General features: G+C 39.6%; 1 protein-coding gene across 1 annotated transcript in view; it reads left to right on the top strand.

Annotated features, from left to right (window-relative positions):
- Window positions 1-22849, top strand: part of LOC124612533 (cactin) — a 158107-nt gene extending 135258 nt beyond the window's left edge. Inside the window, exons 9-12 of the mRNA XM_047140799.1 lie at window positions 6693-6891; window positions 17543-17697; window positions 17777-17921; window positions 21748-22849. Coding sequence (XP_046996755.1) covers window positions 6693-6891; window positions 17543-17697; window positions 17777-17921; window positions 21748-21936 — 688 coding nt within the window. The 3' untranslated portion in view covers window positions 21937-22849. The remainder of the gene's footprint in view (window positions 1-6692; window positions 6892-17542; window positions 17698-17776; window positions 17922-21747) is intronic.
- Window positions 22850-24056: the final 1207 nt, after the last annotated feature.

Genomic DNA, 24056 nt, shown 5'->3' with positions numbered 1-24056 from the left:
ATGAAAACTTTTGACTCTATTACGTTCTGAAGTATGCTGCCATAATGTGTAGTAGGTTTTAATTATTTATCTCACTTTTTAATGTTTCTATGGATAGTAATAACACCAGCTTACAAAAATGGACAATAACTGTATTGATACTGATAGCACAGTAACTACCTGAAATGTTGCAGCTGTAGTAGAGCTCATGTCAACATGAAAAATTGCCACAATGAGCCTTAAACTATTGGAACCAGACTTCTGTTGAGATCAGCAAAAAGATTGCAAATCCTGCTAACAGGACACTACATTAGATGAAGAGACGCACACAACGCATACAGTATGCAGAATTGCAAAGGGCAGTGTACTGTTTAGAGTAGTGATTACACTTTCAAAATATGTAATAATGTGAAAGCAACTGACTCTCCAGTGAGTGTTGATAGAGCAAAAAGAGAAAGAAGTAAGCCAAAACATAAATGGAAATACATCACTAAATAAGAGACAAAAGTAACTAGAGGAAAAAGTGGTATTATAAATTATCTAACAGTAAATATGGGTGAATGGAGATGGTTTGTTATGGAGAGCTAGTTCTTGCCTTTATAGTGAAGGATGGTTGTCATGAAGATGCTTTCATATGACTCAAGTGATACACAAAGCTCTTGTCACCACCATCATACTGCCATGTCGTAACAACACTCGAGCCCATATCCAAAAGCTAGGTCATCAATAGAAAACATAGAACTGAAAGCACATTTAAAACTCCAACATACTGCAAGAACAGTCAAGAGAACTGTGTTTCTCCAAGTGTATACAATGTTCGTGAAACTTACAGGAATGCAGCTAGGTGACATCCTTGGCAACAGCTGATATTTTGACAGATGCACACCCTGCCAAGTGGAAGGGAATTTTCAATCTCAGTATGCAGAGCATTTCTGTAAACATACACAAGAGCAGCACACGTGCACCCGCCCCCTCCACACACACACACACACACACACACACACACACACACACAGTGTAAACACTAGCACCACCACCCAACCAAAGATGACCGATCTTAGAAGTTACCAGTGCCAACGGCTGTGCTGCAGTGGCAACACCAGTTCCCGTCAGGTCACTGAAGTTAAGCGCTGTCAGGCTTGGCTAGCACTTGAATGGGTAATTGTCCAGGTCTGCCAAGTGCTGTGGGCAAGTGGGGTGCACTCAGCCCTCGTCGGGCCAGTTGAGGAGATACTCAATTGAGAAGTAGTGGTTCCAGTCACAAAAGCTGTTGACGGCCGGGAGAGCAGGTGCCGACCACATACCCCTCCATACCCGCAACCAGTGATGCCTGTCAGCTAAGGATAACATGGTGGACGGTCGATACCTTCGGATCTTCCGAATCCTGTTTATTAATAGTGCAAATTAATAACCAACAAGTGAGGTAGCATAAACTCTGTCCCTCCACTTTTTTGCTGTAGGAGAGAGCAGGATTCCACACAGAATTTAAGCAAAAACCTCCAGCTCTATTTATAATGTCACTTTCTAATTTTGTTTCTACGGTTTTGTTAATAACACTGTCCCAGTAGCTTGGGGTGCATGGCAGAGCCTCCATGTTGTTATATTCCATAGGTTGACCGGTGCCAAAGCAAGAGTCTGCAATAACAGTTTTGCTTAGCTGTTCTAAGCACGTGTGACGCTTAAGCTCGGTGCACTGGTCCACAGTCTAGATGGTGTGGCCAATATACAAAGTGCCACAACTACAAGGAATAGGGTAGAGACCCACGTTATGCAAACCAAGATCATCCTTTCTAATCGTGAAAAGACCCTAACCTTAGATGATAGTTGAAAAGCATGTCACATCATATTTCCCCACATTATGACCAATCCTGTTGGAAATACTTCCTACATAAGGCAGAAAGGCAAAGACTTTGGTATCACTTCATTGTTATCATCATCATCACTCGCCCGGCGCACGGTTCATCAATAGTGCAATGCCCATCTGGTGTATCATTCACCATAACCATTGTGACAAAAGGTGACCTCAAGATGTTCTAATTCTGCTGATAAGACTATCAGGGTCTGAGATTACTTGGGCCCTGTGAACCAAGAAATGAAGTACCGTTTCACTCTGAGCTGGATGGTGAAAAGTATCAGTCTGTAGATACGAATCAGTGTGGGTGAGCTTCCTATAAACAGCGTGACCCAAAGTAGCCACAATCTGCCCTCCACTCCCTCCAAACCTGTTGGCTGCATCTAGCAGCCCTACCCCATCCCCACCACATCCCTGCATGCTCCCACAAGCAGTACTCCCATTCCCCCACCCCTACCCTGCTATCCTTCACCCTTCTTCCCATCCCAGACTCCAACATACCAAATTGCTCCTCCTATAAGGTGCAGCTGAGGCTATCCTTTTCGTAATTTTTTTCTTATGACTAACCTATGTTCAGGCTGTATATGACCCGGGACAACCAGGAGATCCGGGAAAAACCCGGGAATTTTTTCATCTGGGAGAAAACTGGGAAAAACCCAGGAATTGTTTAGAATTTCGGGAATTTTTCATTGTTTTAGTTTTCAGTTAAATTTTTGTGATTTTGACTGGTAAGAACCAATACTGTAACAAAAGATATTACTGTATCCTGCTACTGCAGCAACAAAACATGAACGGAAAAAAAAAAAAAAAAAAAAGAAAAAAAAAAAACTTAAGTTGCAAAGGAAATGCGCCGTATACAACAAAAAAACAGTGCTCATACAAGCATCTGCCAACAGCAAAGTGTGTCACAGGCTTTAGGAACACTATGCAATGCTTTATAACAAATTGCCTCTGATGAGCGTGACGTGACAACTGTTTAAATTAGATTCGTTTGAGCAGATGCGGGCGGGCTCTTGCGCATGTGCAGTTGAGTCGCGTATGAGTAGTACCTAGTCCCGCTTCTGGTTACAGAAGTGTGGCTGGGCCCCACTACTTAATATTGCCCCGGTTCCGTAATATCGTAGATCCGGGGCTGACGCACAGAGCAGTCAGAGTTGTGGTAGGGAGGTGGGTCGTCTCCACGTGACCTGTGTTTCCGTTCAGCGATTTTGTTGTTTCCTCTTCGTTCACGTTAATTGATAACAAAACAGATTTTTGTGGCCGGGAGCTATCAAATGAATTAAAATACATTCGCATAATTACGGCCTGCTAAAATATGTTAATAATTTCATATTTTATTTCCACCTTTGACAGTCAAGCATTAATCGCCTTACAGAACTATGAAGTTATTTTTGTTGGTTTGCTAAAGAGATTTGGCTTTTATTAATCCTTTCCAGTGAGGCAGTCAATTTATTTGAAACAAAGTGTTTAATTTCACACTATTGGCTAGTTTCAACTGTTCGCTGCATGTCAAGTGCACGTATGGCATTATGCTATAATAAAGAACCGAACATGAGTACTGGTACTCCAAGAAAATTTACCTACGGATGTGCATTTTAAGCCAAATTATGCACTTTAGTATGGTTCGTGAAATCCCGGCGCTCTTGAACTATCCTTTGATGTCTTGTTTCTTTTATGACATAATGTAAGATCTTTTAATGTTTTACACCTACGAACATATGGGCTTCCTGCATCATCGTAGCTGCGCAAGCGTGGTGACGCCAGTTATCTGGCGCTTTCTTGCAACTGCTGAAACAAACCTATCTCTAATAGGTCGCGGGAAAATATTGCGAATGGTGGTTTGAAAAGCGTTACATTCAAAGCAGATTTCCTGTTACGCAAGATGAATTATGTGTGAGAATGTACGATGAATTTCTTAAATCACAAAGCATTTTATTCTCATTTAAAAATCAACTCTTTGAGGACGATGAGACATTTGCGTCGTTATTAAAAATTTTACTGGCACATTTGTGTATGTATCTTAAAGTGCAACACGCGCAAAAAATATCAACATTATGTGTGGACGCTTAGCTTCTCTTCCAACTTATTAATATTGGAGACCAATATTATATGTGAATGCTATGTATATTAATTTAAGCCATTAACTTTTCTTATTTGTGTATTCGCGCTAATTAAGAGTGATCTTGCTATTGGCTGACTACATCACGTGTCCTATTGCTGCCATCAGCTGGCAAGATCATGTGAATGAGCTATGATGCTTACAAAAGCACATCGCAATTTCAATGCTTCCGAAAGTGACATGCGTTATTTGGTGGAATTCAAATTTATACCTTCGTAATACAAAAATATGCAGCGTACATTTTGCTGCACATCAAAGGTCTTTCAAAATGTGTTTTTCCCCCTAAGTTTCGTTTTCTAAAGTGCCAGGAAATTCTACATCGGTATATAAAACCATAAACATTCAAAGGATTGATGACTTTAAAATGCCGAGGAAGAGTATACTGTCACTTAACACGGAAACAGTGTATTTTCATCCGGGAGAAAGTGTATTTTTAACCGGGAAATCCGGGAGAAATCCGGTAATTTTTCTCCCTTGTCCACGTATACACCCTGTATGTTGTTCCTTAGTCAGGCCAAATCCTATTGGCAGTTTGATAGTAGCTTGCTCCCCAACATTGTCTGTAATGGTAGCTGAGAACAATTCTTCATCAGTTGGCCTTCCTATTCTGGTTCGTCTGTCCCTACACATATACCTTTAGGGATGAGTTGTGGCAGCCCATGACCATTAGTGATCCAAAAGTTCTCTGACTCCTTACAGTGCTTACGATCATTTCTGGCATTTAGATCGTCTTTGTGAGCCTGAGGAGCTATTTGCAGCCAACAAATGATTCACAGTTTAACTGTGCATATTGCTTGACAGCTGGAATTCTTGTTTATCATGGTAGGATAACAATGTCTTCAGAGGCAAACAACATCCCACAGCAATTTTTGTTATGTGTGTTTGTTGGAATGGCTTTGCCGATCTGGAACCCTGATTTATTACAATCTACAACACTTGTGATGCCTCCAACCAGTCCCATCCGAGAATAACGATGTGGCTACAGTCTGTTAAAACAACAAATTTGTAGTGCTGTGTTCTTTCATTGATGTTTATTCTTGCAATACATGTTCCTGTTGGTTGGGCATATTTCCCATTTGCAACCATCAGCACCATCGCTTTAGTATCATGGAACATAGTCTTCTTTAGCTGGTAATGATAAGAATTCGACATTACAGAAAAATAAGTCCCCGAGTTGTCTTGCTCTCGGACTGTGTGGCCATTCATGAAATTACCTGCCCTCTCGGTAATTGTTGTCTGTGGAGGATTTTCATCTTTGGCAGCCTCATCTCCACTGATGGTCACCTAGTTTAGGTTTACAGAATTTGGCAGCTAGACGAGCAGGTGGCACCTCTGTGCAGGGATGGGGAATGGTTACAGCATGTTGGGTAGTGACCTCACCTAGGATATAGCCATGAACTTCAGATCACGGGATGATTGTAGTCAGTGGCAGATGAATGGCTCGAATAGGACTGTTGTCATGGTAGATGTGTTGTGGCACAATAGTTGTCAAACACTCCTCTTCTTCCTCTACAGTAGTGCACAACGTATCCAGGACACCCACAGTGAAAACAGAATGGTGTGTTGTCCTCAGTCTTTGAAATGTCTTTTTTTTTAGTGGGGAGACTTACTTGGTGAAGGAGATGGTTGTTCTTGTGTTTGGTTTGATGGTTGCAGCAGAAGTCCAAGTTGTCCGAGTCCATTCTTCATGGCGCATTCAACTGATAATAGAGATTGATGCTAAAGACTGATACACCTCTTTCTCAACAATCTCTACTACTTTGTGACATATTGGGTTGACATTCAAGGCTGCTACTTCTTGTGTACTCGGCCCAACATTTCTGAGTGCAATACACTGTTGTATCTCTTCTCATACCATCTGTAATACAAGAGAAGTGAGGTCATGGTGTTCAGAAGAACAGCTGCCCTGGGGATCACATTCAGAAGTCAGTTATACCTCTTTGTCCAGCTCTGTTCTGTTTTATTTCCTCAATCCTCTGGTGCCAGTTGATGAGCTCCTATGCTGTGATATCCTTTACCAGATGAGCTCGGTACATGTCTTCTGTGACTCCTTTCATCAAGTGGAGATTTTGTCTATTTCTGTCATGTTGGGATTCATGATGTGTTATAGGGGCAAAACATTCTGTATGCACAACTGTGTTATTTCTCCATGAGGTTTCTTCAGTTGTACCTCAGCTAGACAGACTTGCTGCTGATCATCATCAAATGTTTTGTTTAGTTTGACCCGGAATTTGTCCCAGCTATCACACTATTCATTGATCTTGAACCACTGCTGGGCTGTGCCATCCAAGTAAGAGTAAACTTTTGCCAAATGCGTCATGTCATCCCACCTGTTATACGTGAGACTCAGACGAAACCTTTCAGCCATTTCATTTGGTCTTGACCAGCATCTCTGGAGAACACTGATGGATGCTTGAAAAGATATTTCAATCATCTTCCAGAAGTGGTAGACACAAAGTAATAAATAATGGGTCAGTTTGATGTGGTGATCTGTAGCACACAAGGCTGTGATGATAACCACAACACCTCACTGAATGGCATTAAAATTACAGCAGTATTGTCACATTCTATTTTATAATAGGAATTTGAATATATTTGCTGTTCGAGATGCAGACCATTAAATAAATGTATAAATGTTTTTGTGTTTTTATTAAATAATTGTAAACATTAATAACATTAAAATATATATTCAGTTACATGAATACCTTATGTTATATTCATTATTTTACTTATGTGTTTTAGAGCAAAGGAAGCTTCAGAACAAGCAGCTTGTGCAATGCTTTCGGAGAGTTTTGCTGATTACGAATCAGGAGGGTACAGTCCGCAGTATCTGAGCCAGTCCCAGCTCGACCCTGGAACACTTGTAACAACTGAGGAAGATGACTTGCAACGATTAATGTTTGCAAGAATGCAAGTACAAGGCACAGGAAGTAGAATAGAGGTGAGAATCAAAATATGTTACTGAGTTATAAAAGTAAGAACATAATATATGGTTACGTGTTGTTCACATGCCGATAGCTGTACAAAACATAATTCCTTTTCCTATACAACCTTCACTTCTTTCAGCTGATCATTCTCCAACTTTCCATTCCTATTTCCTTATTTCTCAAATTATCATTAATTAATGCAGGACAGAGACTGCTCAAACACAGGGCTACAATAGAAACCACAATTTAGTTGTAGAGCTCTGAACTTGTTAACATAATAGCAATGCAGTACAGTTTCACTTATTTTTTATCATATGTTTATGAACAATTTCTATCTCTGGCACAGGGACTTCACTGGAGTGACAGTAATTTCTAAACAGGTAGCAGCTGATACAGCATTGGGTATTTTCCAAAGCGCAGCACAAGTGTCATCTCTGTTACATTTATCTCATTCTCGGTAGTTTTCTGTCACCAAATCCTTACTACAGCAATCTTCTGCAATTAATACATAGAAAGGACATCTTAGTTCTTTGCATTTTTAGTCTTTGCCAGAAGAGCAGGTTGCCTAAAACATTTTACAGGCCCTCACATTATTAATCATCAATTTGTAATAGTCAGCTGGATATCTGAACCATTGAAGTCATCGCACCTGTAAATTTATAGAAAGAGAAAGGAGACTTGTTCTCACCCTGGCATAGAGATGATGTTTAGACAACTGAAATTTTGTTTATTTAAGTGGTAAAGGTAACAACTCACTAAGTAGTTGAGGTGCTGAGTTTTCAGTAGGCACATATGTAACACCGAGAACTTTGCTAGCTTTCAGGTGAATCTTTCTTCAGGTGTAGAGTGTACACACACACACACACACACACACACACACACAAAATCTGCAGCTAGCTTTGTCCTGGCTGACTACATCTGGAGGAGAGGCGGAAATGTGTGTGTGTGTGTGTGTGTGTGTGTGTGTGTGTGTGTGTGTGTGTGTGTGTGTGTGTACTAAATTTGTGAAGGAGGTTTCACCTAAAAGCTAGCAAAGTTATCTGTGTTATATGTGTGCGTACTGAAAACTCAGCACTTCAAAACCATTCAGTGAGTTGTTACTTTTACTCTTTAAACTACTTATGGTCCAACAAGGTCTTTGTACTGCCATATCTTTTTTTTATCTTGGCACAGTTTACACAGTAATGTATATCAAGTGTGAGCAGTATTTAAAGTAGTCATGTGTGTTTTGTTCACAAGGACAAACTGATGTAAAAAGAAGTCATATTGGAATTGTTCCTTTTCCCCAATCAGTTGATTGGGTGTAATAGTTAAAGGCTGAAAAGAATTATACATTATCCAAGTGAAAATGCGAGGCAGGCTGATAGAAAAGAAGGGAAAACTTCAGTAGTAAAAAATTGATATACTGACAAATAAAAATATTTCAGAGATAGACTGTAACTGAAAGAAAAATATAAGAACAAAGCAAATAGAAAAGGGAAGAAAGAGAACTGTGGAAAAACCTCAACAAAAGGAGTAGTAAAATAATGTAATGTAAGATGATGGCAGGAGTAGAGTATCTGTTGAAGGGATGGTTCACTTCTCCAGAATTCAGAAATAAGTCCACATGAATTAGTGCAATGCTTAAGACATTGTACTCATATTCTTAATGACGATAGTTCTAATTCCCTTGTGGCCATTCAAATTTGGATTTTCCATCATTTCCCTAAATTTCTTAAGGCAGATGCCACTGATTTCTTTGAATAGGACATGACCAATTTCTTTTGCTACCCTTCTCCAATCTGAGTTGGTGCTTTATATCTTAATGATCCTGTAGTCATCAGGATTTTAAACCTTAATCTTCCTCCCTTCAGAATTAAAAGTATGAGTGATTAGTTCAGACCATCTGGATAATAAGTGTTTGAATGTGGGTTGTTGCCATTGTACATGGTATTTCTGTGGCATTCATACTGAAAGACTGATAACCCTGATATAGCACCTTAAAACACAAGTTAAAGAAATCTGTATACACACCTGTGTGCCATGAGTTTTTTTTTTTTTTCTTTCTGACATAACTAGAACTAAAGTCTGAGAGAAAGACAGAGAGAAATTAACTTTATGATATGGAAGTGTGGCAGACAAAGAGAGAAAAGCGACTGTGGAGAAGGTGGAGAGCTATAGAGAAAGGGGGGTGGGGAAGATTTAATTATTCATCTGTAGCATTTATATCTTTTAAAATGATGAGTAAGTATCACTACAACTCCCAAGTTGTTGTGTCATTACTCAGATTCCAAGTTGAAATGCAAATTCCTTAATGACTGGCTGCATGTTCCAGCATGTCAGAGAAAAGCAAGAATATACTACCCTCAGTGGGGCCATGCCAAGTAAAACACTGAAGTATTCAGACAAACCTCCAAATTTTATTCATCTGTACTTAACTATTTGTCTCATATGATTTGCGTTACTAGATACCTTATATATAAATGACCTTTTTCCATTCTTTTGCTTATGTTTTTGAAACTGGTTGTGAACAGAGACTGTGAATTTCATTTCTGAAACATGTTTTTTCTTGCAGAATGTTCACCTTAGGCGCTGTTGCAGACTTTCTACTGTGTATTGATGTGTGAAAATTATGGTACTTTAAGGTTTATTTTTCTGTGTAATTGATCAGGAACATTAACATAAATTCACCCGTTGTTGCTTCATCCTTTGCAGTGTATTCAATATTAAAAATACTTTTGTGTCCCAGGAAACAATGTCTGTAATATTTCCAAATAGATGTAATCCATTGTGCCTTATGTCAGCTCAGTGACTTCCTCGTACTCTACATTTACATCATCTATGTCACTGTTTTGCAGTTCACATCCAAGTGCTTTCAGACTATTTCTCAACTGTTCCTCTCATGAATAGCATACAGGAAAAATAAGCACCTAAATATTTCCGTTTGAGCTCTGATTTCTCCTATTTTATGACAATGGTCATTTCCCACTGTAGGTTTTTGTATTCAGAGGATAAAGATAATGATTTAAATTTTGTAAAAAGATCTTGCCACAGCCAAAAATGCCCTGTTTTAATTAATGTCGCCCCAACTCACGTATCGTGCTGTTCTCTCCCTTTTTTTACATGGTAATACAAAACAATCTGCCCTTCTTTGAACTTTCTCAATGTCCTCCATCGATCCTATCTGGTAAAGATCTCATATTGTGCAGCAGTACTGTAGCAGAGGATGAACAGAGATAGTGTAGGCGATGTCTTTAGTAGATTTGTTGGACTGGCTTTAAGTGTTCCGTCAGTAAAAAAACAGACTTTGATTTGGCTTCTCCATAACTTTTTCTGTGGGATGATTCCAATTTAAGTTGTCTGTAATTGTAATCTAGATATTTAGTTGATTTTTTACCTTTAAATTTGTATTATCTATTGTGTAACCGAAATTTAATGGATTATTTTACTACTTTACACTTATATTGTTCAGGGTCAGTTGTCACTTTTTGCATCATACAGGTATGTTTGTAAATCATTTTGTAATTCTTATTGGTCTTCTGATAAATTTACTAGGCATTATATGACAGCATCATCTGCAAACAGTCACATTATCTCCCAAATCATCTATATAGATTAGAAACAGCACAGAGCCTATAACACTTCCTTGGGGAACACCAGACATCACTTCTGTCTCAGTTAATGACTTCCCATTAGTTACTACTGTTGTAACTTTGACACACACCACAACCAAGAATGTTAGTGCAACTTTATTAGACTGTAGCATGTATGCCAATCACCATAACATACAGCTGAACACAATGAGATAAGGCAGATGTATGCAAGCAGTAGTAACATGATAAATGAGTGTGGGCATAATGTGGCAGGGATTAAGTAGGCACTTGCCCGTGGTGGGCTCTGTTGGCGGCTTTCAAGTGCACATGCATTAATTCATTCCTATTTCCTTGAGGAATAGCTTGGGTTCGCAAGATGTCCATGGCATCTTCCTCCACAAGGCTCTGACTGAGATGATGTGTGGATACTGGCGTATATGGTCGGAAGTACTTGGGGTGCGGACAGCATTGCAGTCCACCTTCTTGTGTCAACTCATACAGTAAGATGTGTATGTTGGCATGAGATCCATGTCCACATCCGGCCAGGGCCTGGTGGTGCTGGTGCCTCACAGTTGGCTGCTGAGTCAGAGAAGATGGCTCCGGTGTGGACGGCGGCTGCGTTGGAACTGGTAGCGATATTGGAGAAGCTGTACCAAGTTCATTCACCGGTGACAGGGGACCCCTCATATGTCGTGCCAGGAATCCAGCCACATCAAGTTACCTGTCGAGTGACGCAGACTGGTGTGGCAATGTTGGCTTCCCAGCCGAGGCTATCCGGTTGTCCATCCACAGGCGGAACTGGTCATAATGGTGGGCACAGAGGCCCCCCTCCATATGGACATCGCACAAATGGCAGCCGTGTCATTGGGAGATGACAGCAGGAATCCGTGTTGGGCGATGACCAAACCCGCATGCCCAGGCAGTGGCCCCAGCTCGGAATCAGGATGATGGCTGCAAGGGTTGGCGTCCCTGGCCGGGCTGCAGGAGATGCAGGAGCATCCAGAGATGATGCCTGTGGAGCAGTTCAGCAGGGCTGTTGTCGCCAAAGTGTGTGAACCGATAGGAATGCAGAAATTGATCCAAGACAGTGTTGGACAGGGATTGAGTCATGTAGTTTTTCATTTGCATTTTGAATGTTTTAACCATCCTTTCAGCCTCTGTGGGTGGTAGGACAGGGAGAAAATGCAGTGAATCCCACGGGCGTTACAGGAGGAGGAAAACTCCTGTAACACAGACCGAGGACTGTTATCGGAAACAGATGTTGACGGAAGTACTATGATGGGAAAAATTTTTGACAGGGCTGACACGGTGGCAGAGGGCGAAGGTGATGGGCAACAAACAATATATGGGAACCGAGAGAATGCATCAGTTATTATTATGCAGTATGCAGTAAGAAAAGGGCCAGAAAAATCGATATGGAGACGGTCCAAGGCTTGCGAAGGTTGCGACCATGGAGACAACATTGCCGGGGGGGAGGGGGGGGGGGGGGGGGCGCTTGCTGTGATGTCCATTGAGAACATACTGTAACCAAATGAGTAAAGTTGACGTTCAGAGCAGGCCAAAAACCATGGTGGTAGGCTAACGTCTTGGTGTGTGACGCCCCGCAGTGACCAGCATGCAGCAGTTGCAGGATCTCCAAGCAGAGAGCCAAGGGAGCCACTGTGCAAGGAGCTGAATAGTCTGTATCAAGGAGTAGAACACCATCAGTGGCAGAGAAACCATGCCAAAAGACACAGTAGTTACGGAGGGGGTCAGATGCCTGTGATGGAGGCACCTGAGGCCAACAATGTTGTACGCAATGTATCACTTTCCTTAAATTTGGATCGGTAGCACTAGCCCATGTAGCCCGAGCGCTAGTGATTGGAAAACCATCGAGTTTGTTGAGCGCATTCATCAATGTGGAAACAAAGTAACTCCTTCCACTCAAAAACTGGGTCCAGACCAGCTGGAATATGGGAGAGTATGTCAGCAGTCACATGTTCAGCCTTGGGGCGGAAGTGAATCTTTTTGTTGTACTGAGAGAGGAACAGCGCCCAATGTCCAAGGCGATGCGCTGCTTTGTCTGGCAACAACACTGAGAGGTTAAACAGCGAAACTAACAGCTTGTGATTCATGATGAGATGGAATTTTACACCATACAGGAAAACATGAAACTTCTTAAACAATGGCGAGAGCTTCTCTATTTGTGCATATCCAGTCAGAACTGAATTAAGCGTCTTCGACATGTATGCAATAGGCTACTCGGAGTCGTCAGAATATTTATCAGTTAACGTCGTCCCCAGCCCACTGTGGGATGCATTGTTGCTAACACGATCACAATAACTCATTGTGATCGTTTCATAGCTTTGGTTACTGATAATAACTTGACACCAGTGTCTATGAGTTTAATTTGTACAGCACAGCACTGAAGATGATCACTATGTGATTGACAATCGATTTTGCTGTCAATAAACCATCAATATTATGGCTAACGCTGACCTTCCTTCTAATTACATGTATATGGTCATTGTGCACACAGCACTCTATGGAGTCGCCAGTCGACAATAAGATAAAGCAAATGTATGCAAGCCGTAATAACATGATAACTGAGTGTGAGCATAGTGCGGCACTCGCCTGTAGCAGACTCTGTCGGAAGTTCACAGTACTGTTCTTTCATGGTGCATTCTCACGGATGACAACACACTGCTAATGCACACTCCTTTCAAGGGTTCGTGCTTTATTTCAACTACAAACTGTGTCATTTCTGACAGGAAATCACAAATGCGATTGTATAACTGAGACAATATGCCACAGCCATGCAATTTGATTAGAAGCCACTTGTGAAGAACGGAGTCAAAAACCTTTTGGAAATCTAAAAATACGAAATCATCTTGAGATTCTCTGTCAATAGCAACCGTTACTTCCTGGGAATTGACCAATTTTTTTTCACAAGTTAATTTTCTGAATCTGTGCTATGTGTCAATAGATCATTTTCTTTGAGGTATTTCATATTGTTCAAACAAAGTATGTGTACACAATCTTACTGCAAAGTGATATCAGTGATACAGTCTATAATTCAATGGGTTACTTAACTCCTGCCTTGAGTATTTGTGTGACCTGTGCAACTTTCCAGTCCTTAAGTATGGTTCTTTCACTGAGTGAACAGATGTATATAAAATGAGAATTTCACTCTGCAGTGGAGTGTGAACTTACATGGAACTTCCTGGAAGGTTAAAACTGTGTGCCGGACCGAGACTTGAACTTGGGACCTTTGCCTTTCGCGTGCAGGTGCTCGACCACACTCCACTACAGAGTGAAATTCTCATTCTGGAAATATCTCCCAGGCTGTGGCTAAGCCATGTCTCCACAATATCCTTTCTTCTAGGAGTGCTGTCATTGGTAACTTTACCATTGCTATTGTGCAGTGATGATGGTATTGATTGTGTTTTGCCACTGGTATACTTTATATATGACCAGAATCTCTCTGGATTTTTTGCCAGATTTTGAGACAGTTTCATTGTGGCAACTATGAAAAGCGTCTCACATTGAATTCTGCTCTAAATTTTGAGCTTTTGTAAATCGTCATCAATAGTGTAGATTGTACGTTGTTTTAAACCTGGTACGCTTTTTTTTCTGTTGCTTCTGCAACAGTGTCCTTTCCAGTTTTGTGTTTTAATCGCGATATGTTCTATCTGTTATTAATTTAATTGATATGAATCTCTCAGTTACCTTCAATACTGTTTCTCGTGAAGTTAAGCCACTTCAGCTCTGTGTGTACGTAGTAAGTTTGGGGGGAATGGAGGACTTTCCCTTAGGAAGCTGTCAAGCAAATTTTTACGTGCTTCTTTTTAAAGAGGTGTATTATGTTTTTATTTTTGGTGGATTTTGGATGTTATGGTATTCAGTCTCAACCGTGTGATCACTAATACCTGTCCCTCATGATACTCTCTTTTGCTCAGGTTATTCTTTGCCAATAGGTCTATTATGTTATCACAATGATTCATACTTTGTGTGGTCATGACCCAATTGATGAAAACAATTTTTGGAGAATGCATTTAGTATAATATCGGATGATGCTTTGTGCCTACCACTGACTTTAAAAATGTATTTTCAGCAACAAATCGAGGGTAGATAGAAGTCACCTCTCTCCATAATTGTATGAGTCAGTAACCTAATCAAACTGGATTCAGATTTTCCATGAACACTTCATCAACTTCATCATCTGAGTCATGGATCAATATAAGGAACCAATTATTCATTTATTCTTCTCGTCAAATATAACCTCAACTCATATTATCTTGTAGCAGCTGTCTCCTGAAATATCACTACAAGATACACTACTTCTAAGAGCAACAAGTATGCTATCACTAACTGAATTTAATCTATCCTTTATGTATACCATTATGTCCTTGATAGAAACTTCAGCTCACCTTATCTCTGGCTTTAGTCACCTTTCAATTCCTATACAATTTCTGCCTCAGTGCTTTCTGTTAATACTTGGAGCTCTAGTTCCTTCCCAGCACAGCTATGATACTTTACAACTACAATGCTGATTGTTGTATGTCACTCTCATCCTTGTTTGAGCGCAGCTCCATTTATGTTATAAGTTTTGTGTGAAACATAAATAGTAAATCTTTCATATAAGATGTACTGACCATGTTCTTAAAATCCTTTACCATGTTTTGATGAAAATCTGTTGATGTAAAACTGTCTGAAACATATATTTTATGACAGTACAGTATTTCAGTTTATTCATTTGAACAAAACACACACAACTTGACTGCTTTATAAAGCCATATGAACAAAAACTAACAGCTGATCAAAATTTCACTTGATTTACATTATTGTTCAATATGACCAAAAAGTATTATTTAATATCAATGCCGTCTCTTGTGCTGGTTGATAAATTTTACCTTGACCTTACCCTTACACTTACACTGAGCATAGTAGCAGAAACAGATCTCCCACACCTCATCTCTCCAGTCAGCACACACCTCCCAGTGTCCCACCATCTGGCCACAGAGGAGCGTTCCCCTCATGGCTCAGTACCACCCAGGACAGGAGCAACTAAATCACATTCTCCACCAAAGTTTCGACAACCTCTCATCTCTTATAGTGCCCTGAAATAAGGAATATCCTACCCGCTCTCCTTCCTACCCCTCCCACTGTGGCATTCTGAAGCCCACTGTACCAGCACAATATCCTCGTCCAGCCCTACACAGCCCCTGCTGCCAACCCCTTGCCTGTGGCTCATTTCCCTGTAATAGACCTAGATGCAAGACCTGTCCCATAAGTCCTCCCACCATCACCTATCCCATCAAAGGCAGGGCTACATGCGAAACCAGTCATGTGACCTACGAGCTAAGTTGCAACCACTGTACTACACGAACTAAGTTGCAACCACTGTACTACACGAGCTAAGCTGCAACCACTGTACTACATTCTATGTGGGCATGACAAACAGCAAGCTTTCTGTCCGCATGAATGGCCACCAGAAAACTGTGTCCAAGAAAAGGTGAACCACTCAGCTGCTGGGCACGCTGACTGACACACTGTTCTTCATTTTAATGACTGCTTCACAGCCTATGTGATCAGGATTCTTCCTACCAACACCAGCTTTTCTGAATTGCGTAGATGGGAACTCTCGCTGCAGTATATCCTACGTTCCTGTGACCCTCATGGCCCCAACCTTTGTTATTAATTGTCCTTAATCCACCTATCTCCTTCCCTGTTCCCACTGCAACACTACACAGCCCTTTATTTGAGCAATGCACTTGCTGTCCTTTTACTTCTCTTTTCTTACCCCCACCCCCCCACTCCCCTCCCTCCGCCTTCCATCTGTCCTACCGACTGCATCTAGCTGCCCTACTCTCTCTCTAACTAATCCCCGTCTGCTCCCACAAGCAGCACTTTACAATTGCCAACTCCTACCATGCTATTCCTCCCCCCCCCCCCCCCCATGCCCCAGCCTCCCCTTACCCCACCACCCAGACAGCTTATAGTATCACGTGTAGCTACTCGCTGTCTGGTCTCGGCAGCCAGAGACAGTGGTCGTGTGTGTGTGTGTGTGTGTGTGTGTGTGTGTGTGTGTGTGTGTGTCAGAAGAAGGCCTCTTAGCTGAAAGCTTACTTGTTTGACAGTCTTTTGTTTTATCTATCTGCAACTCAGTATCTCCACTATATGGTGAGTAGCAGTCTATCATTTTCATAATTTTGTCAATTTTAGTTGCTTTCTATCTGAAATTACTTAAATTATCTGTAATAGATATTGCTTTCTGATTTAATTAATACAGTCAGTTTTTAGGTCATTTATGTAGTTTTAATGAACAAAAGTGTTGCGTGTTATCTATTTGGTTATCTCTGGTAGAAAGTACTTGGAAAATTGTGATAAAATGGATGTGTACCTTATACACACTGTAACTCCTTGTGTCATGAATATGCAAACAAATACAGTTACAGTTAAGATGTTCTGAATAAAGAAAATAACATATTGTACAATTCCCCAATTGTAACTACAGACATATATAAGCACATAAAGGGCCTACATGTAGTTGTATATAAATTGGAAGCACATATGTGTTTTAAAAATGGAAGTATGTGTGTATGTTCTGCAACTCCTCCTAAACCACTACATCAGTTTCAACCAAACTTGGAATGCATACCACATATTGCCTGAAAAGAGGTACTATGGGGGTAAGTGCCACCTCTAAATAGGGTGAGGGTAGCAGTGAAAATGTGCTGAGATGTGAAGTGGTGAAGGAGAGGGGGAGGTAGACATGGACAGAGAGAGGGAGGAGAAGGGAGAGTTGGTTAGAGAGGGGGGAGGAGGGGACAGACAGAGAGGGGGGGAGGAGGAGACAGGCAGAGAGAGACATGGGAATAGGGGAGTGTGCAGCGCGCGCGCGCACACACACACGCGCGCGCGCACACACACACGCGCGCGCGCGCACACACACACACACACACACACACACACACACACACACACAAGTACAGGGGTGAAGTTGTGGGTAAAAAGCTAGTTCAATACAAAACCTTTACCCTTTCATGTAAAATCCATGTGGAATACTGTTGAAGTTTAGTCATAGTTTCATGAGTGGATTCTTTTCCCTTAGAATGTTATAACTGCAGAGGAGCAGGCACTGCAGCGGGAAGCGAGGAAAGGAATGACAGCAGATGAAGCTGAGTTCTCTGTGGAAAGTGCGTTGGACAGTCAGGTCTACTTATGGTCTGACAAGTATCGACCAAGAAAACCCAGATACTTCAACAGGTAAATGTGAATACTTCACTGCTTGTCATGTCTACAGTGGTACGTTACAGTACATGTGACAAAACTGTTATATTTTCAGGGTTCACACTGGATTTGAGTGGAATAAATACAATCAGACACATTATGATATGGATAATCCTCCTCCAAAGATAGTTCAAGGATACAAATTCAACATTTTCTATCCAGATCTGATAGACAAAAGTACAACACCTGAATATTTTTTGGTGAGTATTTATCCAGTCTTTATAAGGGTAAATAAGCCTAGGTGTATACAGATGTATGTTTTGTACAATTTTGGATTACATTTTGTAAATAGTTTGTTCTCATTGATGGTAGCCTCTTTCTTTCTCACTATTCTAAGTTTTTGAAATTCTGAACTTAACATTTATTTTAGGAACTCTAATGATAAATGTAAAAACTATATTTTATTTCAATGTGGTGTTACTACGTTTTTGCCATAAAGGATAATAGTGCACAAGATATTGTCAAAGTGCCCTGTGGAAGAGTGTACCTTGTTGATGTAATTACAGAAATTAATGATAATAGTCCATCTATGAAAGGCAGGCACATTTTGTTGGGCATGTAGAAGTAGGGCAGACAGATGAAAAAAATGGAAGCTTCAGGTAATTTCAGATTTTGAAGGATAGAGAGACAAACAAATCTATGAAACAACCATAGCCATTTGCATGGCATCTTCAAAGCCCAATCTTTTCGTGGCCCACCTAGATGACCCATTACCATCAAAAACCTGTATGTTTCCCTCAGACATGTTAGTGATATCATTATGATGAGGGTATGAAGCTGAAAGACACTTTCTCATTCCTTCACAATTTTTACATTTACTTTTTTCACTTGGTTCTTATCTGCTCGGTGACCCACCATACTGGACAATATTTTCCACCTTACTAACCATGAAAAGACACTATTCACATTAAGTCACTCAACCACCATGGACACCACTATTTTGGTAGCTACCATCACTTCCACATCAGTAAGTTTTCATGGAGTTGGCTACATACCTGATATCCATAGGAATTTCAGCTATTATTTATTTTTTCCAGTGCAAGGCAATTTCCTTATAGCTATAAATTTTATTTTATTTTTTATGTTTATCCTAAATATGCTCATTCATTTTCAAGTAGTCTCTTCCTCAGGTACCTGTTAGGTGTGCTTCATGAAAATGAGACAATATTAACCTGAAAATGATAGGAAATACATGAAATAAGAACAACAGTTACAGTACTTACAGCATTCGATTTGTGGAGCATGCCAACAGCTCCTTAAAGGTGAGACAATGTTGTCTTGCAGTCAATTGTATATACATGAGATAAACATAAAAATAAAAAAGGACAGCTGTAAAGAAACTGACTGTCATTTCAGTAAACACTAGTAAGTTTCCCCAATAAAATCTAGCGAATTACAGGTGGTGCATCTGCTGTGATAAAATTTCTTCTCCCAATGCACTTTTGACCTAAAAATTTACACAGAACGTGCTATCCTACAGACCTTGCTCTCAAATATTCAGCACTGTATTAGTTTAACCAGTATATTCGTTTGTCTACCACTTTTTCAAAGGAATAAAAAAACTGTTTCATATATACATTTTGGCAAACACGTTATTTCATAAGATAAAAAGCTGGGTGCCACATAGTTGATTGACACATTTTGACTTTGAATATTGCACATGTACAGTACTGTGTGTTATGCAGCAAAGAGTAAATGAGAAAATGCCATTTTGTATTCCAGTAGCAATGGAGTGTTGGAGTGTACAATGTGGTGCTTCAGTTCGTCATTACTATGATATTAAATCTGTGACAGAAGGTCCAGGAGACAGCCTCTTCAATGTCTTCCCTTTCTTCTAATATTTTAATACTCTAACTATACCAATACCAAACCACAAAGGATTTCTCTTCTCATTACACAATATTCTCTCAAAATTCAACAGCTGATCCACATTCTCCCCCAGGAATTTTTGAGCATTTATTATGGCCTGCAATGAGACACCTACTTCTTAAAATCACAAACTGGTATTTCACAACTTGACCAACAAAAGGGCTGTCCTGGCACTCCGTTAAGTCAGTGCTCCATGTGGACTATATCCATGTGAAAGACCAGTATCATGCATCCTGACAGTGCAACCTATCCACTTATGTTTTGCATCTGGAAACATGAATGTACTTTTCTCTGATAGGGCCTGATCACGTTCATGGTGTTTTTGGGTGAATGTTTTGTGCAGTTTGTCAAGTTAGTCTACAGTGCTGGATTTGTGCTGCCAAGAACTGCAACTGTGGGCACTGATTCACAGTGGCCCTGACATCTTTGTTGATTTTTCTTCCTGTGATGGTAGTGCAATTTTATTTGCCAGTTGCACATGGTTAGTACTGAAAAGTGCATCCATTGGATCAGTATTCCAAACTGACTGTGCGTTTGTAACTGCCATGCTGCCATGGATAATTAGAGAATTTCTGACTGGGACAATGAGCGTGAAGTCAGTGACTCCTGTAACTGAGTGGAAAACAAAATAATCCAAACATCAGACCACCCCTCACATGCCACAAATACTTCAGTTATCAGTGCAGCATATCTTGGATTTGATTTTTCAGTGGAAAAAAAATCAACCCCCCCCCCCCCCCCCCCAAAAAAAAAGGTGACAGTGAAGAACACTGTGTAATTGTAAAATATCACATTGTTTTGGGAAACAATACAGTAAAAACATAGTATCTAGTGCTTCTACGAAAATATTATGATAATGACGTGGTGTTTGCCCATTAAGAGGTCTGTTACTGCAAGTGTTAAAATGGGGAAATAATTAGGCTTTGTAAATATCCTAAATTTCCCCATAAACTAGATATTTCAGCATAATATTGTGTCAGTATATATTTGCAAAATATTTTGAAAAAATTAAAAGAAATGAACCAAACTTTTCAACGTAATAGCTTGAGTATATAACATTTAAAAAAGTATTTTGGAATAGTTCCCTTGAAACTGATTGGTGAGGTTGTTAAACTATGAGGGCACTAAGCTTGTGTATGCAGAACAGTACTATTACATGGAAGATACCAATATTCAGTTCATTACTGTTCCAAGCTGCCTGTATTGCTAAAGTTCAAATCCTGCCTTTTTGTTACTTTATGGCATTTCCACAGTTTATGCATTATAGTACAGTTTTTGCTTGCCTTTTATTCACAATTATTCCATGAAAAAATAAAATTTGGTTCAGACCGAGACGTGTCCTAAGATATCAGAGCAAGCCTCTAGGGCCATCTCAAATTTTCATTTTCTCGGGTGTTTCCTCTTATTGACTTCTGAATGTTACAACCAGAGTTTTCCTGCAGAGTATGTGGGAATAGCATTACTGGGTGAAAGGATATGAGGGAGAACAATTTCTTATCCATACACAGATGGTGTACCTTTGACTGTAGTTTTTAAATGTCAGTCTTTTAGTAGCCAGAATTGTTAGATTACTGCATTGGGTTGGAAATTCATTTAAAAAAAATTAGCTGGTATGTGCATTTAGTGATAGTTAGGCATATTGAACACACACTGTTGTAGAAGCAGAGGCATCAGAATTATGAAAGCTTCATCTCTAGTTGGCTCAGTAAATGAGTTGTAGACTGAAATACTCATTGATTTTGCAGAGACTGTTTTAGTACTGTGGGTACCTCTCCCTCCCCCCCTCAGCTCTTTCCCTCCCTCCCTGCCCCCCCCCCCCCCCATCTCTCTCTCTCTCTCTCTCTCTCTCTCTCTCTCTCTCTCTCTCTCTCTTTCCCCCCTCTCCCTCCCCCCTTGCCCTCCTTCTCCCACTCTCCCTCTCCCTCCTTCCCTCCCACCTCTCTCCAACTGTGCTTCTCGCCTTCAACTATCTTACCCTTTTCTCACTCTCTCTACTTTCTGTCTGTCTTCTTCTAGGAACTGAGCAATGTTTGTTTCCTTGTATAGAAGCCTTACACCTTTTTCCCTCTTTTTCTCTCAGATTATTTGTTTACCATAATAGAATAGTTATTTACATTCTTCTTTTCATGTCAGCAGATACACTTCCTTTTGTTTCAGACACCTTGCAGTGACAACAGAGATTTTGCAATTTTACGCTTTCATGCTGGTCCACCATATGAAGATATTGCATTTAAAATTGTCAATCGTGAATGGGAATATTCCTACAAGCGTGGATTCCGTTGTCAGTTCCATAACAACATTTTTCAGTTGTGGTTTCATTTCAAACGCTATCGATACAGGCGATAGCATCACACTGTATATAACAACTGTCTTTGTACAAAGACTGTCATTGATATTTTGCTGGAATTATTTTGTTACCAGGATATAGTATCGTGCCTTTGTATTAATTGTTAACACAAAATTTCTAAATTAGTCCTACAAGTTGCTACATATGACTGTATTGTGTTTGTGTGTGTGTGTGTGTGTGTGTGTGTGTGTGTGTGTGTGTGTGTGTGTTTGTTTGTGACACCTTTTACATTCCTATGTGGATATTCTGTTGCCATACGAGACATTGGAAGATATTACCTTTCTTTTGTGACATGTCATTCTTAATTTTCGGTAAGATGTTTGTCGTGTTGTGGAGATAAAACTCATTCACATTATTTACCATGTAGTCTCACAGCAGTACATTGGCCGTATTACTAATGTCTCCAGGCAAACTGGAGAATATAAACTGTACATTGAGCTGTTGTTGTGGCTAGACACATTATTTAAGACAATGGGCATTTTACCTAGCCATTGAGTAAATCATATTTATAATTTCTGTAAAAAGAATTGTTGTGTGATACAAAATGAGTGTAACTGTGACAATGTAAATGAAGCAGATGTCTGATAAGTAGTGTACTTTGTGAGAACTGTCTTCTAAGAAAAGGAATAAGGAAAAATAGTTAAAACCATTGTTTCTGAAGAGGCAGTGCTGCAGCTAAACAATTTTTGTGGAAATATTTCTGTAACTTTTGTGGCTTTCTTTCTGTTATCATGCTGTAAATGAAAAAACAGAGTAATTCCTATCCATTTCATTCTATATTACACTTCTTACAGCTGATACAGAAACATGTAAGTGATTCTTGAAGATTTTTGTGAATATTCTGTAATTTAAAAATGCTTCCAGATGTCATGCATTATGGCAGCAAAATAAAAGGGTAATATAATAATAATAATAATAGTGACTTGTAGAAAATTCAAATGTAATCAGTAATGAAGGAAAATGTGAAAATGTAGCATCTGTTTAATACAAATTAGATCTCTCTCTTTTTTTTTAAAAAAAAAAAAAAAAAAAAAAAACAGTAGACACATGAATTAAAACAATACGAGTTCTCCATGTTGCAAGTGTATTTTACATCTTGAAGTTGGTTGTTGCCTTATTAACAGTTACTGTTTCATTAGTTGCTATTTGAGAAACATAATTTTTCACATTAAAAGGCATTCATAACTCAGCAAGTACAGTTACTTTAATATTTGCCAGCTATTAGACCAAAATACATAAGGAAATATAAATTTTTTAAGGGGGGTAGAACATCAAATGGGCCGGCTTGGAGCAGGAGAGGCACCACAGGACATTTTATTTTCCACTATCTACACTTTTACAAATAAATTCGTAAAACTTTGTCAGCATGACCAGGAAGGATTCAGGATTCACACTCATAGCAGTGGAAGTGCAAAAACGTAACAAAATAATTTTTTTCAGATATGAAATTTCATCATTTTTTTAACTTACTGTTGGCTGCATTTGTTGCTATAGGTAAATTTTTCTTCACAAGTAAGAGAGATTCTTTGATGAATTTTGCACAGCATACAAACCATACTTACAGGTGTATGAAACTCTTGAATTTTCCAAATCTATTAAAAACTGTGGTAAAAATTGAGATAATTGCCTACAAAATTTGATTTTTTTCTAAACATAAAGTTTAAAACATAACAGCTCATTCATTTTTTCATAAATTAAATAGATTCTAGAGTTTCAGACACCTGTAAGTATGGTTTGTATGCTGTGAAAAATCCATCGAACAGTTTATCTTACTTTGAAGAAAAGTGTACCTATAGCAACAAATGCAGCCAATAGTAAGTGAAAAAATGATGAAATTTCACATGTAAAAAAAAATATTTTGTTATGTTTTTGAACTTCTGCTGCTACGAGTGTGAATCCTGAATCCTTCCTGGTCATGCTAACAAAGTTTTATGAATTTACTTGTAAAAGTATAGACAGTGGAAATTAAAATGTTTTGTGGTGCCTCTCCTGCTCCATGTCGGCCCGTTTGACATCTTACCCCCCCTTAAATGTTTTTGTATACATTACAATGAAGCTGACTTCATAATCATGCATTACCTCACAAACAGTAAGGGTCACACGTAAGGTGCTATAATAC

This window comes from Schistocerca americana, chromosome 4, assembly GCF_021461395.2.
Source record: "Schistocerca americana isolate TAMUIC-IGC-003095 chromosome 4, iqSchAmer2.1, whole genome shotgun sequence".
Classification (NCBI taxonomy): Eukaryota; Metazoa; Arthropoda; class Insecta; order Orthoptera; family Acrididae; genus Schistocerca; species Schistocerca americana.
Note: the sequence above shows the minus strand (reverse complement) of the source record. Positions and strands in the feature narration are given on the sequence as shown.